Source organism: Lethenteron reissneri, unplaced genomic scaffold, assembly GCF_015708825.2.
Source record: "Lethenteron reissneri isolate LAM-NWPU_2019-01 unplaced genomic scaffold, ASM1570882v1 scaffold_1864, whole genome shotgun sequence".
NCBI classification, from domain to species: domain Eukaryota; kingdom Metazoa; phylum Chordata; class Hyperoartia; order Petromyzontiformes; family Petromyzontidae; genus Lethenteron; species Lethenteron reissneri.
The window spans coordinates 1092544-1112485 of NW_026891624.1; the positions used below are offsets into that span (position 1 = coordinate 1092544).

At 46.8% G+C, this 19942-nt stretch overlaps 2 protein-coding genes across 2 annotated transcripts in view; one reads left to right on the forward strand and one right to left on the reverse strand.

The window, feature by feature from the left end:
• LOC133339451 (UDP-glucuronosyltransferase 2A2-like) overlaps positions 1-12618 on the reverse strand; it is a 55813-nt gene extending 43195 nt beyond the window's left edge. The window contains 4 exon segments of the mRNA XM_061547620.1: positions 3532-3691; positions 3693-3765; positions 5777-5904; positions 12496-12618. Of these exon segments, the coding sequence (XP_061403604.1) occupies positions 3532-3691; positions 3693-3765; positions 5777-5901 (358 nt within the window). The 5' untranslated portion in view covers positions 5902-5904; positions 12496-12618.
• The window catches only part of LOC133339452 (odorant receptor 131-2-like), a 34731-nt gene continuing 26869 nt past the window's right edge, over positions 12081-19942 (forward strand). The window contains exon 1 of the mRNA XM_061547622.1: positions 12081-12142. The gene's annotated coding sequence lies outside the window, so the exon portion shown is untranslated. The remainder of the gene's footprint in view (positions 12143-19942) is intronic.

Genomic DNA, 19942 nt, shown 5'->3' on the forward strand with positions numbered 1-19942 from the left:
AAATGCCTTCAATAACAGATGCGTCTTAAGGCGGGATTTGAATTAGCTGACTCAGGATGAACCGACTATCTGGTGGAAGCTGACCTGGAGGGACGCTACCTGGGATGCAGAGATGGAAAAGATCGTGTATATACAAAGGAGTGCCACCATTGAGAGCTTCGTAGGTGAGGAGGATCTTGAACTCCACCCAAAAACCCGACTGGCAGGCAGTGAGGAGACACGAGCAAGGGAGCAGTATGTATGTATGTTTGTTGAACTTCTTTCGCACCCCAGTTAGCCAACCGTTTTATGTACGGTTGATAATGCATTCAGTAACAGGTGTACACGGGTGATAATACTGGCTGCCGAATTCCACACGTCCTGCAGCTGATGCAACAGCTGAACAGGAATAACAGAAAACAAAGGCGTTGCTGATGTCGATGCGAGAGAAGATAAAAGGCGTGAATCAGCTTATGTTAATCCAACACATAGAGAGAGGATGGGGCGCAACTTGGCTATATATTTACGAGGTTAAAGAAATCAGCCTCAGTGGCATTGTGAATGTGCGCTTCCAAATTGTATTGAGGGATTATGGATAACATCAAGACTGTGGAATGCCTGAGCAGCACCAGTGTTGTGGCCATTGATCATTACGCTCACAGAACTAACCTGAGACCATTGGTGTGCGGAACCAACAACCCCAACATCAGCATCATCATCACAATCCATGGGGCAGAAAGCCCAGAGTAGATGTCTACTGCACATTTCGTCATTTGTTTCCACTTTCCTCTCTGTGAGATATATTCTAATATGCTCAAGTAGTGCCACATCTTTACGGCACCAATCCCTTGTGTCGTCGTCAAGCCATTCTCTGTTAAAGTCTTCCTCTCTTTCTGGTTACTTACATTTTTCCGAACAGCACACTTTTAATTTTGCTGTTGTTATCCACCCTACATACGTGTCCAAATAGTGCTAGGTTCTTTCTCAACATTTCCTGCATCATCAGGGTTTCTTCTGTGTGCAACCTTTTTCCTACTTGTACGTTGGTTACTGTTTTGGTCCGGCTTAGATTCAACTTCAGTCTAATGTATGTGTAGTGGATTCAACTGAGTCGCAGACGTACTCCTTGGAGGCAACACATTTATTGATACCAACACAAAGGGGTAACTTCCCCTTTACCAGAAAACAACCTATGATGGTGAACCACCAGGCTAACTACACTAATTACACTGGGAGTAGCTACAACAGACAGAACCCCAGCTTGGGTCTAGGTCCACGTGTTGGTGACTCTTCTCAGACATCGAACATAGAACGTAGATCTTCAGGATAACACAGCAACGCTGAACCCCTGCCCATCTGGGGACCCGGTTTATATGCTCCCTGGTCGTGGCTGGCTCCGCCTTTGGCCACGACCACCTTCTCGAATCCTCTAGCAGGATCTGGACCCCGACACGTGACCACCCTTAGCCCCCACTTGGGGCCCCTTTGTAGATCTTACCCGTCACGTGCCTTCTAGGGTCAACCAGAGTGCCATGGCCTACATTAACCCTGTTCATGGCCGGCATTCTCACACCTCCCTCCTATAGGGGACAGCACTGCATGCCGAGCGTGGTGCCACTCAGCGCTCTCTATCAGCACTCACTGAGCTCCTCTAGGGCTGGTACTACACCCACATATACGGGGTATCTGCGATGTAATTAAATCGCATGCCATGCCTCGCTATAACCGGCATTACCCAGTGACATCCATGATGTCGCTACATCCGCGATGTCCGCGATGTCCACGATGTAAGTACATCGCGCGCTGTGCCTCTCTTGGGCCGGCACCACAGAGTGACGTCTGCGATGTCACTACATATGTATCCGTGTTGAACTTATTCCAGACCGACATACCCAACCGTGCTAATCGGAGGTGCGGGGGAACGACAATAAACTAAACACCAGGAACGACTCGAGGCAGACACATTGAGGGGGGATTTGGAATCAATATATATTGGAGTGAGCATAACAGTGGAAACTAAGCATGACTTGGCTTAAATGCCAAAATGGGGTCAAGTATATCCACAACAAAAGTGGGCCAAGGACTGATTCATGGAGAACGGCAAATAAATCTGAACACGTGTCTGAATTTCGCTCTCTCCAGGTTGATAAACGGATTTCGATCAGAAAGATAAGAGGTGAACTGGCACAAGACAGAGCCGGAGATGACAAATCTTTTCTGAAGTAGCCTTACAATCACTCGAACAAGATGCAGTGTCACAGGGGGCGCTCAGGTTTATAAGGATAAAAATGCTATGCAAGTCTGCATCATTGAACTAAACTAATAACGAAGCAATTTTTTTATTTTACCAGATAAAGTTCACTGATCTAGAAAGCTCTTTTTCAGAAGCGACCTGACCACAAAAAATAGCTCTACGAAGTGTCTTGTCGGGTGGAAAGGTATAGCAGCCAAATACTCCAAACAGGCGTTGATTCTAAATGTGAAGGGAAGAACATTAGGACCCGGAGGAAAATCTACACGATCACGGGGAAAACATGCACACTCCAAATGTACAGGCGTCAGCGATGCAATCGAACCCACAACCTCCTCCATACCAGACGATGCATACCTGCATTCCATCTCGCCACCGTGTCTGTGCACTCGAGGACCTTGGAGATATATGGGATGTTTGATATGGGACGTATGTACTTTTAATTATAGATTGAAAACTCATTTTTTTAGAGCTGCTTTTTGTGTTTAGTTTGTTGTACTTCCCCTGCACCTCCAATTGATTAACACGGTTGGCTACGTACGGTGCAAAAGAAGTTCAAGATATGGACGGAAAATACGGAAGCTTCTTAAGCAACATCAAGTGAATTTTATTTTGTTTACATATATGGTGCCTTTCTGGCACAAATCCGCCATTCAAAGCACCATCATCACATTAACTCTTAAACTCAATGTAAAATTAGAAAGATACTAAACAATGAGAGAATATTTATTGACAAAATATCTACTGTTGTTTGAAAGAAAAAAAGCATGTGATTGAGAGTTAGTTGTATCTAAGTGCAAAGAGATGTGTTTTTAGTTGTGACTTGAATATCAGAATGTTGGAGTCGGGTGTGCAGATCGCTTTGGGGAGATTGATCCAAAGGTGTGGTGCACCAAATGTGAAAGATCTGTCCAACCACATGGTTTGTTTGTTTGGTTGTTGGTGGTCGGGCTAATGTGAGGAGTAAAACGGTAGCGAGATGTTACCTACCTCCCCTAATATACAGGATGTTGTTGGTTTGATCCGAACCCTCATGCCTTTTGTATAATTGGAGTTTGCGGTGTTTCTCTCCCCATAGTCGCATGGATTTTTATTCGAGTCCGAGTTTTCCCTCTGCATTTAGAAACATGCGTTTAGTGTATTCGGCTGCTATAATTTGAACGTGATAAGCCACCTCGTTAAGCTATCACTTGTGGCCAGATTGCTGCAAAAAAGAGCCGTATAGCTCAGTGGGCCTTACCTGGTAAAATAAAAAATAGTTTAAAATAAAGATAGTTTATATTATTTGATAGTTTCCTTACCTTTCATGTTCTCCTGAACCTCTGCATTGTGTCTCCAGTAGACCTCCCAGTAAGAGAGTTTTGTACTCTCAAAAATCCAGAATTGGAAGAATTTGTCCATGTTCACCTCCTGCTCCTCCTTGGTGAAGTTGACCTTCAGGAGTTCGTGGTTCACGCGTCCCCAGCGTCCGCGTGTCCATGAACATCGCCCCCGTGGGGATGATAACGGTAACCTGGTGTCCTCTCTCGACGAGCCTGGTGCAACGGTAAACGGTGCAAGCCCTGCAGTCACGCCATTCTTGACGGAATGGGGCCTCTACAAGAGGACTCATTTTTGGTGATGATGTATTTGGAAGTGGTGCACAAGCACAAATAGCAACAATTCCAACACATTCGTCAATAGCACTGTGTGGCTTTAAATGGCACGAAACAATATATGTAAATGTAGACATTTCAATAAATGTCCCTTATTCGTAGCACGTAAATAAACCAGAGGTAGAGTGGATAATACAAGTTGGAGACTGCACTTTACACAATGGGTCTTGATGAAAATCGAATTTAAAAAAGTATATCTGATGACCAGTTTTTATTTAAATGGGCATATGAAAAGTTACATAATAGAGGTAGTTCTAGACACCCCTGTGTAAGATATTTTGCCTACTATTCCAGGTTTAGGCACTCTTTACCCCAATCATGACACTGTGGTGTACCCAATTACACTGCTGGATGGACAGGCAGTGGGAGGGGCAGGGGGAAGGGGGGTAGGGGTTAAAAGGGGGAGGGGGAATTTTAATATATTTTCCTTGTTTCAACTCCCATTAACTTGAGGTCGAACTTATACCCAGCGATCGTCACGCCCTAACTGGCAGGCTAATGCCCCAGGTCACTCTTGCACATTGCTCATCCTGGTTTCTTGAGTTCTCACAGCTGATTAAACGAGATACAGTTAAACTTAGAATTCACGACACTTATACATTTGCTTGAATGGCTGCCTGGATTGAAATCCACGTTTCATGAATGTGGGGTTCATTACTATGACCCTTGTAGCACATGACTGCCTCAACTAATTTAAATATGGGCACGTCCACGTACTTTTAAATCTCGATTAAAAATAATTTCTTTAGAACTGCTATTTGTGTTTAGATGTGTTGTCTTTCCCCTGTACTTCTGATTAGCATGGTTGGCTACGTAAGGTGTGAAACATGTTCAACATACATGCATATTAATCTCACCAAGAATTGATTGTCTTTTGGTTTTTTTATGTATGTTGAACTTCTTTCACACCATACATAGTCAACCGTGCCAATCAGAGGTGCGTTTGTTCTCCTTGTTTATACGTTCATACATGTGCTGGGTTCCTTCTGCCCTTTTGCATGACATCGAGCATTCCGTAAAAATATATAAGAACTATGGTTAGTGATCTTTTTAAAAATGTATACCAATATTGCGCAAATTAGAATGGGGTCATTTATTACGATTAGAGATGGATCAGAGAATAAAGTAGAATCATACACACCATATTTACTGTTAAAAACATAATGGATTGGACAGGGCCCATCAGAAGGGATGATGAGTGGTGTTAAATCAGAATCAGTTTATTTATTTCAACTAGAGGAATCCGATGAGTTATAAAGCTTTTTTTCACAGATGTTCAGTAGGGGTGGGCAAGAACGTTACAACAACGAACACAATATAGAAACACGATAGGAGTGCAAAGTATAGGAAAGGTAAGCAAATCACTTAATTATATATATAAATAAACTAAACTATTTTATTTTACTAGGTAAAGCCCACCAAGATATTAACCGTTTTTCAGCGACCTGGCCTCAAATGATAGCAGCCACTTAATATAAATAATATAAACGCATGTTTCTAAAAGTTGAGGGAAAAAACCGGAGGACCCGGAGAAAAAATCCACGTGACCACGGCGAGAACATACAAACTTTCAAATATACAGGCGTCAGGGTCAGGATTGACCCTCCGACATCCGTCTAACCATGTGAGGAAGACAACTCCATGGCACCGCAGCACCCTTTAATTAAAGAACATATATTAAGACAAAGAGACGGAGTGGAATCCCATAGGAGAGAACTCGCCGTGGGAATTAAGTGATGACATCAGGTAAGGATAAGGTAGCGAGCTGGATTGTGCCATGGTGGGACTGTGAAGGATGGCGATTGCGTATAGGAGCCTTCATCCAGTAGGGTATAATTAGATGGTGATGATGCTGATAATGATGGCATTATGATGACTGTCTCTTGCATACTCATCCATGATGGATTTGATGTTGATCCAATGGCTGGCATCGGCTGGCCACACCAAAACATTGCCACCACGTGCCACTTGGGACAGCCCAGCGACGAGACACAGGGAAGTCCAGTGAAGCAGCATTTCCTGGGTACATAGAAGGCACGCGTTGGCAACAAAAAGAAATGCAGCCATTTTATACAGATAATATGAAAGATCGCTTTAACACATAGGCTTTCGCGACCAATGTTATCTATAATAAAGTTTTTTGGGGTTAGATTGCGTAAGTATAAATGTGTTATTATTTGGTTCTTTCGGATAAGTCACGTCTAAAGATAAAATAATAAATTACATTAAATAATAGAATACGACGTTTCGATTGCAACACAAGCAATCATCATCAGGTATAATGAAATAGCGACATAAAATCTAACCAGAAAACTATAGAGAGACATTAGCAGACAGATATCACCAAGATACATAGAGAGAGCAACACAGGTAACAGAGAGGGGTGATCGTCTCTGTGGGGTGGCCTTAAATAGACAGAGGGGGGCGGAGGCAGAGAGAGGGAGGGGGGTTAGAGAAAAAATTAGCATATCAATGAGTGGACAACAAACGTGGTGCTGCAAGTGCAATGACACGGCAAGCAAGCCTGAAAATCAGGAGGACACACTAAAATTAAATAACCTAGTAAAATATCGAAATGTAATGTAATACAACACAGAGGGTCGGTCAACACACAATTAACGCATAGCCTGGTTGATTACGTATTTCAAAGATTGCTAAGTTAGAATTTAAGTGTGAACATTCCAAAGAGAGGACACAGGCAGAGAGAATAAGTAGTCAGAGAGAGAGAAAAAAGAAGATAAGTTTAAAACTTCCCCGTAGAAGTGGTTCAATCTTAATTTTAGAACTTTCGTGACTGCAGGAATTATTATTTGGTTCTTTCGGTTAAGTCACGTCTAAAGATAAAATAATAAATTAAATTAAATAATAGAATACGACGTATTCTATTATTTAATTTAATTTATTATAGAATACGACGTATTCCATTATTTAATTTAATTTATTATTTTATCTTTAGACGTGACTTAACCGAAAGAACCAAATAATAATTCCTGCAGTCACGAAAGTTCTAAAATTAAGATTATAAATGTGTTGTTGAATCTGCCACCACGCCTGATGATGTCGGATGCAATCACGAAGCAAAACGTCGAAAAACATTTGTAAAAATGTTTTAGATGTTCAAACACAAAATAGACATACCTATTGCAAAGCATCATCAAATCTGCATTAACCACACATGCCTGTGGTAAATCGTGCAAACAAACATGCTTTCCATAATAAAAGGGGATATTTTGGGTTAGAGCCCGTAAATCTAAATAATAATTTACATGTATTTGTAAGGCGCCTTCCACTAATGTCTTAAGGGGCCTTGTAAGAATAAGGTTAAGGAAAGGCCACGAGAAGAGAGCTGAATATAATAAATGGAATTAAGAAAATGTATTTGTAGGCGCGACTTAAACATTTCCACATTGTCGGTTAAACAAATTTCCAATGGTAGGGAATTCCACGACCCAGACGCAACCACGAAAAATGCCCACTCACACCAGCAATGCAGCAGAATCGAGGTACGCAGATCTTAACGACCTTGTGAATATATGGTGGTGCCAGCTCATGCAAGGCTTTAAAAACGAGTAGAGAAGGCTCTTAAACTATACTCACTTCAAGACCGGTAGCCAGTGTAATGATAAGAGAACTGGAGAAATGTGGTCACGTAATGGGGTTCGGGTGAGCACCCTAGCTGTCGCATTCTGAATAATTTGTCTTCTACCAAGGACCTATTTTAAATACGAACCAGCAAAGCATTGCAGTAATCAATTCACAAGAGGACAAGTGCATGGACCAACCTCTTACATTCAACCGGTCCAACATCAATGCCACCTTTGCATCGACGAGTAAGACAGCGTTGTAGACTTCGTTCCCCTAAGAAGCTGAGTGAACAGAGTTCAGCGTGCGATGCTAAGCGCAATCGGAATAACGGAAACCGATCAGAAAATCACGTGAAAGACATGTGTACCTGGATGGAACAGGATTTGGATGAATACCAGTTTTTCAGTTTCATTTATTTTCAGTTGCAGTTTCATTTATTTGGTATAGCCCTGTGAGCCATTCGGCTCTTGAATCGGGTGCAACCGCAACGAACAAAAACATGAACAAGAAACATCTTAAAGTGACTACGCGCAAACAGAATAATCCAGGAAAAATTAATCCGTAAAAACAAAGTTTTTCACTATAAATCCTTAATATGCGTGGCATCGGTTTTATTTTATTATTCATTTCTGTTTTTTCTTGAGTAAGAGTTTCATTTTTATCACATTGGTATTTTAAATTTAATATGAAATTTATTTTTTCCTAAAAAGTGTAAAATTTTGTGGAAAAAAATTCACGACAATAAATTGTCACTCACAACGAGTCTGTGTGCAAAATGTCAGCTCTATTGGTTGACGGGAAGTGGGTTAAAAAACGACCGAAAGATTTGCACGGTCGTAAGCGTGCAAGCAAGCAAGTGAACTTAATATAAAGGATTTAAATAAGTATAACCCGTAAAAACAAAGTTTTTCACTATAAATCCTTTATATGCGTGGCAGCGAACTTAATATAAAGGATTTAAAAAATATATATGCCTGTGGAGGACGCGGGGATCGATCCCACGACCTTTGGCATGGGAAGCGAGGGCGCTACCAACTGCGCTACTCTGCCACGGCCTATGGAGGGGTTACGCTCTGGGCTCTTATACTGTGACGTTCAGCCAAAGTGATGAATGAGTTCTATTTGAATATATGTAAAATATATTTTTTTTGCCTAAAAAGTATAAAATTTTGGGAATTTTTTTTTCACGAACATTAATTGTCTGGCACAACGAGTCTGTGTGCAAAATGTCAGCTCGATTGGATCACGGGAAGTGGGTTAAAAAACGACCGAAAGATTTGCACGGTCGTAAGCGCGCAAGCAAGCAAGTGAACTTAATATAAAGGATTTAAAAAACAGCAAAGTCCGATCAAGGGGAGCACCACAGGAACAAGTCCTGCCTTTGCCAGTGGTAGTTCCATGCCCAACTGCTTCCCCAACGGTGGGCAGTAAAATTAGAAACAAATACAGCGCAAGCAGCGTCTCCTGCAGCGTCGGGCCGTATGATAGTGGGTGGTGCCGAGCAAATAGGGCACAGGAGTAATGGCCAATACTAAGGGGCCGTCCATAAATGACGTCACGCGATTTTGGACGATTTTTGACCCCCCCCCCCTCTTAGTCACGCGGCGACACAAAAAGTCAGACCCCCCCCCCTTCAAATATGACGTCACAAAACTCTGCCCCCCCCCCCCCCAAAAAAATTAACATGCTTCAAATCGCTTTAAACTATTGTCATTGTAGTGCATTTAATGTGGCTATGCACTCTGATGTTGTAGGAGAAAACATTTATTAAGAAGTCTATTTAATTAAGTAGAATGTCTTGTGTATATTTATTTAAAGTTGCGCATTTTGATGTGACGCCACATTTCTCACCCCCCCCCCCCCCGTCGTCATACATCGTCACAAATGTCTGACCCCCCCCCAGGTGCGTGACGTCATTTATAGACGGCCCCTAAGTGGGGGGGGGGGGGGGTGAGCAGGCCGTGCCGTGCTCCCACTCGCAGGTGGCGCTGAGCACGGGGCCAGCCTCGCCGAGTTTCCACTGGCTTACTCTTTGGTTATTTCGGTAAAGTCACGTGGGTATAAAATAAAATAAATTAAATCACGACGTTTCGGGCGCAACACAAGCGTCCGTCATCAGGTGGGACTACCACAGCAATACACAATTGCTGAAGTTTCGATTTAAAGCTTTCGTGACTGCAGGGATTCATCTTCTTGGTTCTTTCGGTAATGTCACGTAGAATGGAAATAATGAAATAATAAAAATAAAACATAATAAAATAATTCTCACGAGGTTTCGGCCACAACGCAAGCAGCCGTCCTCAGGTGAAGAACAGGTCTGTCGGAAAAACAGCGTCTGAAGTCTTTCCGACAGACCTGTTCTTCACCTGAGGACGGCTGCTTGTGTTGTGGCCGAAACGTCGTGAGAATTATTTTATTATGTTTAATTTGTATTATTTTATTATTTCCCTTCTATGTGACTTTACCGAAAGAACCAAGAAGAAAATTGCTGAAGTGTTGCGCCCGAAACGTCGTGATTTATTTTATTTTAAACCTACGTGACTTTACCGAAAGAACCAAAGAGTATGGATCCCTGCAGTTACGAAAACTTCAAATCGAGACTTCCACTGCCTTGTTGGTGCTGAGCCAGGTACGAGACGCGCCAAACGCCCACACTCGCTGGTGTTGCTAAGAGCCGGCCGAGCAGTGGAGCCCAACAGTGCAGCTGAGCAAGGGGGGCGAGCAACACCAAGGCCCCCCCCCCCCCCCCCCACTTGCTGGTGGTGTTTAGTGGGGGACGACCCGCGTCCAACTCCCGCTCGCTGATGTATGCTTGGCGGAGGACGACGAACCGCGCTCAGCTGCACTGTTTGCAGGGCCACTGGAGGGAGGCACGAACTGCGTCCACATCGACAATAGTGATGCAGTCGGCAGGATCGGGCGTGCCGTGCTCACGCTGGCGGCGGTGATTGGGCACAGCAGGCAATGCCGCGCTCACGCTGGCGCTGGAGACAGCAACTTCGATGGTGGGGCACAGCCCACTTGCAGCACTTGCAACGGTCGCAATGGCAGGGACCACCTCGGTAGCGTGGCACAGCAAAACTGGACCGGTGGTAGAGCACAGCAGGCGACCCCCCCCCCTCCCCCTGCGCTCACGACCGGCACGAGCAGGCGCGCCGATATTAGCGGCGGTAAGCACAAAATAAAAATAAACGACGTAAGATGTGGAATAAAGAAACAGAGCGGGAGTCGAAGAAGAGCGTGAAGAGTTTGGAGAGGAAAGGCGATGGAGAGGAGAAGAAGAAAGAGGGATACTCGAACCACAAAGCCAGCTCAGGTAAGGACAGGAGACACGGCCAGTCAGGAGGGGTTTGTCACGTTCACAAAAAGTGCCAATTAGTTACTAGTTCAGCACTAACCGGTGTGTTAGAGAGTACACCCACAAGAGAGAGAGCTCTGGAAAGCCCCTTCTATTTGGTATGTTTTGCCTGCTCTTCCACGTTGGCTCAGACGTCTTAGAAAGTAGTGGGAGTTTAGCCACGATTTCCCCCACCCACCACACGCTGCATACCGAGGTGAACAGAGGTGGGGGCATGTAAGAAGAATAATAACAATCCCTATTATTTATATTGTTTTTATTTTACCAGGTAAGGCCCACTGAGCTATGTAGCTTTTTTTCAGAAGCGACCTGGCCATCACAAATGATGGCTCAACGAAGTGGGCTTATCATCAAGTGGGAATTTACAGCAGCAGCCAAATACTGTGATCGCGTGATGTTTGATTCTAAATGTGGAGGGAAAACCCCGAGGACCAGTAGAAAAATCCCACGCGATCACGGAGAGAGAGAGAACACGCAGACTCCAAATATACAGCAGGCGTCAGGATGGGGATTGAACTACCAGGGGAGGGAGTTCACATCTCAGAATCTAATTTGTTTTAATCAGAATCTTTATTTCGACCAGAGGATTCCGATGAGCTATGAAGATTTTCTTTGGCACAGGCGTCCAGAAACTCATGCCAGCAGCAGACGCCAAATCCACCCAAAACAACTGTCAGCAGCAGCAGCAGAACACGCGTGCCAAGCCATTATCAAAATCAATTGATTTTGATAATGTTGAAGTTCTGTGCAAAACTAGCTACGACTGGTCAAGACTAATTATAGAATCTATCGAAATTTAAAGAAATAAAAATAACTTTAACCGAAAAGATAGCTACCGCCTTAGTGCTGCGTGGAAGCGAATCATCAAATAATACATTATTTAAATGTCTTAATTTAAAGCTTTCGTGACTGCAGGAATTCATACTCTTTGGTAATTTCGGTAACGTCACGTAGGTAGAAAAAATAATAGATCACGACGATTCGATCGCAACGCAAGCAATCGTCATCATGCGATTGCTTGTTTTTTCCGCCTGATGACGATTGTTTGCGTTGCGATCGAAACGTGATATATTAGTTTTTTTACAGAGGTGACTTTACCGAAAGAACCAAAGAGTATGATTTAAATGCATACCTATAAAGAGCAGCATACTTCAATAGGGTTTACCGTTGGTACGGCTATTTTAATACACACAATAGAAAGGAAGGACAAGTTCAAAGGGCTCGCATAATGCATCATGGTCGTTGCCTCAGCAACCCCCCACCCCCACGTGGCGCAAGAGCGCAGAAGCGTGGTCACCACATCTACGCCTCTAAGTAAGGAACAAAACAGTTAGACTTCTCCACAAATCTGGCTGTCGCCTGATCAAGCTAGTTGTAATTACTGGCGAAACGTCGTATTCAGATTGTAAATGTTGTGGCTTGGCACTCCAACACACCGATGTGCTGTACGAGTGACGAATTGCCATGTTCTGTTTAACTGACAACCCTTACTAGTTGGCTCTGTCGGGTGGTGGTGGGTTTTAACGACACATTTATATATTTACTCTATCTAACCCAAAAAACATCTATTATGAACGTTCAGTAATGTTCTACAACCGAGAGGCAATTATAATGATGACGATGTTGAGAGGTCGTGACGGTGAACCCAGAGGCTCGTGTGTGCATACCGGGGGTTATCCGCTGGTCGTAGAGTCGTCTGACTGCGCTCCAACAAAACACATCAACGGTGGCTCCAAGCTGCAAAGCCTGGCAGAGGAAATTTATACCTCGCACGCGCGCGTGTGTGTTGCATAACAGCGAGCGAGCTCAAGCAGGTACAAAGATTATTGGAGAAAGGGGTAAAAGGTTTCAAAGTTCGTTTTTAATCATTGACATTCCACTGACAAGCAACCCCATTTGGCCCGTGAGCACACAAAGGCGATACATCGAGGAGATAAGTTTAACCTCGGACTGTGACTCACTATGATGATGTTTATAATGTTTAAAGCGGTGGTTCTCAACCAGAGGGACGCGGACCCCTGGGGGATATGTTGGAAATGTCCCAGGGGGATACGTGAGGTGATTTATTAATGTGTAATAAAGGACTCGACCACGAAGTCTGGCTTGGTGTCCTTTATTCGGTCCTTCCTCGTAACCCACACGGCAGTCCTTTTATTAGACTTCTATACCGACACTGATACTGCTGTTAACTCCGTCACGCCAACAGTTCCTCTGTTGGTCTCCCGTCGTCGTTGTAGCCTTGCTGGCTGTTATCCTCACGCAGCCCCCACTGGCTGTTCTCTCTGCAGTTTCTCCTCTCGTCGCTCTCGTAGCCTCTCTCTCTCCTCTCGTTGCTCTTGTAGCCTTTCCCTCACACACAGCCTCGCCGGCTGTGTTCACTGCGGCTCCCCGACCGCCTTCTCTCCAGCAGCCCCACTGCTGTCTCTCCCTCTCAGGTCCGCTGGCTGTTCCTTTAGCTGGCCACCGCTGGCCGCCGTGCCACCCCTTCTGGCTTTGCCCACGTGGCCTTGCTCTGGTCCAGTCTCACTCGTTCTGCCCTCCTCTTCCGGTCTCATCTCTTAAGAACCTTAACCTTGCTCCCACGTCACCTAACTCCACCTCTCCGTGACGTCACATCCGGGAGGTCGCCCGCGCCCGCATTACACCACCCTCCCCCGTGGAGAAAAACCCAGCCGACCTCGGCTGAACAACACCAACAGTAATGCGGGCGAACCCGAGCGTAACACACCAAAGGACACCAAGCATGCAATATAACAGTAAGAACAATCAACACAACTCAACAATCAAATAACGTAGCAGAAGCAGGCAATAAATACACAGTAAGAACAACGCAACATAACAATCAACGAAACACAAGGGATTTAGAGCGTGTGCGGGTCGCCGGCCCGTCCCGGACGGTCGGCGGCCCATCCGCGGAACGGGAACGTGATTGAGTTTGAGGAGCGACAGGGTGAAATCCCCCTGTCGCTGTTGGAAGTCCACCAACGTCCCGTGTCCCTGAAGGATCAGTCTTGGGCGTGTCCCGCGGATGTGTCTGCAGCGGGGTCGGAAGGGCTGCAGGGCTCGAAGGACCCGCAGATCTGGCAGGCACCCTCCGAGCAGGGCGCCTCGTCCCCTCCGGCGTCAAGGCCGGCCTGTTTCGGTGGATCCTTGGGCGGCTTGGCCGGTAATGAGGCCTCCTGTTGCGGCGGACCCGGGATGCGGGCCCAGCAGTCCTTTGCGTAGTGGCCCCTCCGTTCGCAGCGGAAACAATCGGCGTCGTTGCGCCGAAGCGCAGGCCTTGCATCGCGCCGGCCTCGTATCGGTGGTGCAGCACGAGAGGCCGGTCCACCGGGGCTTGACCATGGCCCCGAGGCGGCCGTCAGCTCCTGAGGGCCCCCCCCATCCGGCACGTATACCGACTTCGTAGGGTCCCATCCCAGAGCGCCACCCTCTGCAACGGGCCCCCCTGTCCACGCCGCAACTTGTTTCCACCGTCGTAGGTTGAATTGCGCATCGAGACATTTCGCCGCCGCCCGGGAGGTGAGCTTCTCATGCCCGCACACCGGCATGGGAATCCCAAGATCCCGCGACAGCTCGAGCATCTTGCCCAAGATGAGAGGCTCGAGCAGGTCAGGTGTTGTATCTGGATACGCGGCCATAGCCAAATCAAGCACCGCACCCCTGTACGCCACAGGCGACTCCTCGGGCGCTCGTTGTCGTTGAGCGAATCGCCGATGCGCGTCGTCAGGTGGCTCGTAGGCGTCGGCCATTTATTGAAAAACTCCGTATAAAGTCCTCTTCTTCTCGGCCTTAATGGAGCGAAAAAAACGAACAGATTCGTCGTCCAGAAGAGTCGGTAACACTTCTAAGGCCTCAGCATCGGTCCATCTCGCAGAATGGACCGCCGCCAAAAATCTGCAGGCGAAAGCGCTCCAGTCGCCCCCAATGGCGAATTCTTTGACCGTGGTGAGATGGCGACTCCGACTCCGCTTTACTCCGCCCTCCGCCGATGGTTCCTCCGGAGGCAAATTCAAAATGGCGTCGAACCGCGGCGTGGTCAAGATGGCGGTTTCCCGCCGCGGAACGCGCAAGATGGCGGCCTCCTGCCGCGTGGCCAATGGCGCCGGGAGTGAAGATACCGTGGCGGCCTGTGGAGCACTCTCCGCTCTCTCCGTCGCCGTCCTTGGGGTGACGAGATGACACAATTGGCCCAGGACATCCTTGAGAGTCTCCAGTTGCTCCGCCACCTGCAGCCATCGCAGATCAGCGTCTGATGTTGTCGGCGGCCCTGACACTGCGGCTACATCTTCAACTCCCGTCCCCGCACTCGTTTCAGCAGGGCACTCCTCCACCACCCCGGCAGGATCCATGTTTGGAGGGAAGTCTTCGTCTTCGGACGAAGAAGCCGATGCTGGCGCTGGAACATTTTTCTTTCTCACTTGTTTCGACATGCCGTTGCACTTCCGACACCAATGTAATAAAGGACTCGACCACGAAGTCTGGCTTGGTGTCCTTTATTCGGTCCTTCCTCGTAACCCACACGGCTGTCCTTTTATTAGACTTCTATACCGACACTGATACTGCTGTTAACTCCGTCACGCCAACAGTTCCTCTGTTGGTCTCCCGTCGTCGTTGTAGCCTTGCTGGCTGTTATCCTCACGCAGCCCCCACTGGCTGTTCTCTCTGCAGTTTCTCCTCTCGTCGCTCTCGTAGCCTCTCTCTCTCCTCTCGTTGCTCTTGTAGCCTTTCCCTCACACACAGCCTCGCCGGCTGTGTTCACTGCGGCTCCCCGACCGCCTTCTCTCCAGCAGCCCCACTGCTGTCTCTCCCTCTCAGGTTCGCTGGCTGTTCCTTTAGCTGGCCACCGCTGGCCGCCGTGCCACCCCTTCTGGCTTTGCCCACGTGGCCTTGCTCTGGTCCAGTCTCACTCGTTCTGCCCTCCTCTTCCGGTCTCATCTCTTAAGAACCTTAACCTTGCTCCCACGTCACCTAACTCCACCTCTCCGTGACGTCACATCCGGGAGGTCGCCCGCGCCCGCATTACAAATGTATGAAGTTATATCATGTATGAGAGTCGTGGGTGAATAATTACGTCGTACGAATATGTCAATATTAAATAACTACGATAACATAAAAATCCATATGGTAACGAAAAACCATACAAAATACCTTTATAAACTCATTGATAGTAAACAATGCGGGTTTCCAAGAGTAACCAGCGAGAGTGAACAAATTACGTCACGCAGGTGAAGTTAGAAGATGTCCATGTGTGTGAACTCGGGGCATTTGAAGACCTGAAGACCATAATCGGTGATTTTGCCGACAGTTCAATATCCGGACAGAAGAGTGCAGAAGGGAGATTCTGTCCAGGGAGCAATGTTCTGGCAACTGTGGAGAGGGGGCCAAGCGCGTGGCTTGGCAGGGTTGTGCATAATCGGGTGGCACAGCATATTGCATATGGGATGAAAGGCCCACTTAGCAATTAGCCCTTTTTCAGAAGCCACCTGGCCACAGATGATAGCTCAGCGAAGTTGCTTATCGTCACGTGGAAATGTATAGCAGCCGAATACTCTATACGCGTGTTTTAAATGTGGAGGGGAAAACCGGAGGACCCGGAGAAAAATCCACGCGACCATGGGGAGAGAGACACGGAAAATAAAAATTTACAACAGGCATCAGGGTCGGGATTGAACCCACGACCTCCTTCATACCAGGCGAGACATATAGCATCTCGCCACCGGGTGCTCCCCTAATAGTGAGCAGACACCAACTATTAAGGGCCCATGAGGATCCGGAGGCTCTCTCGCACAAAATCTGAGCGTTGGTTAACGCTCAACGATTTCGGATGCAATCGCGACGCAAAACGCGAAAGTAATTGTCAAAATTTTAAAGATGTTCAAACATCAAATAGACAGACCTATTGCAAAGCATCATCAAGTTTGCATTAACCACACATATCTGTGGTATAATGTGCAGAAACAAACGTGCTTTTCTTGGATTAGAATCCGTAAATAGAAATGTGTCGTCAAACCTGCCGCCACCCGACACAGCCAATTAGTAAGATTTCCCACGTAAAAAACCCGTGCCAATGAGTCACTACTCCAGCACACCAGTGGGTTGGAGGGTAAGCCCACAACATTTTTTAATTCGAGTGCCGTGACGTCTCACTGCTGATTGCAACCAGCTTCATCAGGCGTGCAGAACATCCCAGTGTGATTCGTGGCAGGGTCTTTAGGTAGCTCACCAAAAGCCAGCGGAGCATCATCCCCATCGCAGCTTGAAGCTGCTACGAGTTGGGAGCGGTGGCGCAGCGGTTAGCGCATCGTGCTACGAGCATGGCGACCCAGGATCGAATCCCGCTCACAGCCAACAACAGCGGTTACAATAATCTGAGCCGGTCTTGGTTCTCCCCTATGTCGACTCAAATTCAAATGACTACCTTGCGGTGTGTGGCGGCCGGGATCGGTGTTGGCCACCCTCCTCCTCGTGTGCCACGCCGGTCTTAATAGGCGCTCGCTAACAGTACTCGCTTCAACGGGTCTACACAATTGGCGATCTTTTATCTTTGCTGCCAAAAAAACCTGGATGTCACCCGAGGTTCACGTAATGGAGGTTACTCAATGATTCGATGCATGAACCAGGTTATTAAACCGCGAGTTAATGTTTGGATAAATTCTACGTACCAAGCTGCCGCCACCGGCGGTGTTGACAACCTGCCTTCTCTTTCGAAGTTCATTTCGCCAGGGTCGGTTCGGTGCATAACTTCCCCGCGCCCTCGAACTGATCACGAGGAATACCGCCTCCGATTGTGTAGCTGCTCGGAAGCTATTAAGCAAAATTTGCGACTGCGTGAAGTGCTTTCGAAGGGCGGCCACCGTGCATAGCAGCAGCAGCGGTAGGCACCATTTTGGTCAGCAGGCAACTGCAGAGAAGCAGTAGTTGTGCTCTACTGCGCTACGACGTATATGGTCCCCCGCCTTCACCAACCACGCGTGTTGAGGCACGACCGTATGACCCGCGTGTAGTTTTACGTCTACACGGCTACATCGAGTGCATTTTCACGTTCAGACCGAGACAGTTGATGCTACAGTCCGTTTTCCTGTAGCACGTCGGTAGTAGTTGCGTTCCTGAAGAACACCCGCGTTATAGACAAATCGCGCGATAATAACCATCGATTCAATGGGAATGAAGACGTTAGTGGGTAGTCGATTTCGGAAACAACAACATGACTGACAGTTTTCATTACATATTTGTTATATTACTGTTGATTTTACGTGCTATTGTATCATTACTGTGTTTTAGTTTGATGATTTAATTCATGAATTAAATACAAATACGACAACGAGTGAAAAATGCATGTTACAGTGTGAGTCCCTAAGCCACTCGTTGCGATTCAAATCAACAAAGTTGCATGCAAAACGAGACAAATAATATAGGGGGTAAAGCAGAGTCTGCGATGGCGCGTGAGATGCGTACGCAGGCAAAAACAAAGACCGAGGCGTGTGGCCGTGTGGGTATCATCTCGAAGCATCCAGCAGCATCCCAATGCCTTGTGCGATGCTACGCCGAGGCAGCCGTACAACCGCTTATTCCTACTCACGCGACGCAGTTTCGTTCAGTCGATCGAGTTGTGTCCAATTCGCATCTGCGTTATATATATAATGTGCTCCTCAAAAACATTAATTTGCGTTTAGATCCAATTCGCGTGATGGAAACACACGTTTGTAGCGGAACCGATTGTCCTTTTAAAATCCATTGTTGCACGGTGATCCCACCCTCTCGCGTCCACACTTCTCACACTTCAATAACCCGCACTGACCAGCATGGTGAAGTATGGTAAAACGACCCCCACGGCCTGCCGAGGCCCTTTTTGCAGTGGTGTACTAACGCATCGGCTTCACAACGCAGTGGTTTTTCATGGCAAGGCCCGCGCGGCGACCTTTAGTGTGGCCCCCCGACAAAACGCAAGTGGCATTTTTTTCCGTATTATTTAAAGGCGTTGACTGGGGATCTGCGGCGACATTGTGAAGAGGTCCGAGTGTCTTGCAGACACAACTATACGTGCTGGATAAGAGGGCCCCCATATACTCGTCAGGACATCAGTGATGGTCAACCCAGACGAGTCGGTGAGCTACACGAGCGGCCCTCCCTCGCCTCAGTGGGCCGCAAGCTTGACATCGCACTTGGCCACTCATCGTGAGCCCACGCATCACCCTCGAGCAGTATTCTTCATTGCAAGGACCCGCGGGCCATTGGCGGACCCTGGTCGCCTTTACACCGTATACTATTAGGTTTTTTCGGTAAAGTAACGTAGGTAAAAAAATTAAATTAAAATTAATAAAAGTAAAATAAAAACACACGACGTTTCGGAGGCAACACAAGCTTCCGTCTTCAAGTGTAACCGTCACAGCACGATTGCTCACAGCAATGATACAGCAATCGTGCTGTGACGGTTCCACCTGAAGACGGAAGTTTGTGTTGCCTCCGAAACGTCGTGATTTTTTATTTTACTTTTATTAATTTGAATTTTATTTTTTTACCTACGTGACTTTACCGAAAAAACCTAAGAGTATAAATCCTTGCAGTCACGAAAGCTTCAAATCTATAATTTACACCGTATTTTTGTACAGGGAAATTGAGTTTACAGGTCCATGCGGCGTACAGTAGTTTCAATGCGGGAATTGTTTTTGTCTCTGTTTGTGTTTCTCCCTTGTAATGGGACTTTGTAGGATGAACGTTGAGATTTATAAGGGCACGAGGTGACCAATGAGGTCTGAATTGGTCTGTGAGAAAGTAGGCACTGATAAGGGGTTGACAGTGGTGATTGTAGTGGTGAGTGTACTAGTGGTGAGTGTTTTACTGGTGAGTGGAGTAGTGATGAGTGTGTGTTTGTCCCTTGTGATGGGACTATGTAGGATGAAAGTTGAGATTTATAAGGGCACGAGGTGACTAATAAGGTTTGAATTGGTCTGTAGTAAGGTAGGGCACTGGTAAGGCGTTTACAGCTATGAAACAGTGAAAACACCCCCCCCCCACCCCATCATCATCGTGCTGCTATCAACCCCCCAATGGTTTCAAATGTGTGGTGACCCTCACATTTGTGATGACTTATCGGCCGAAGTGCCACCCCGC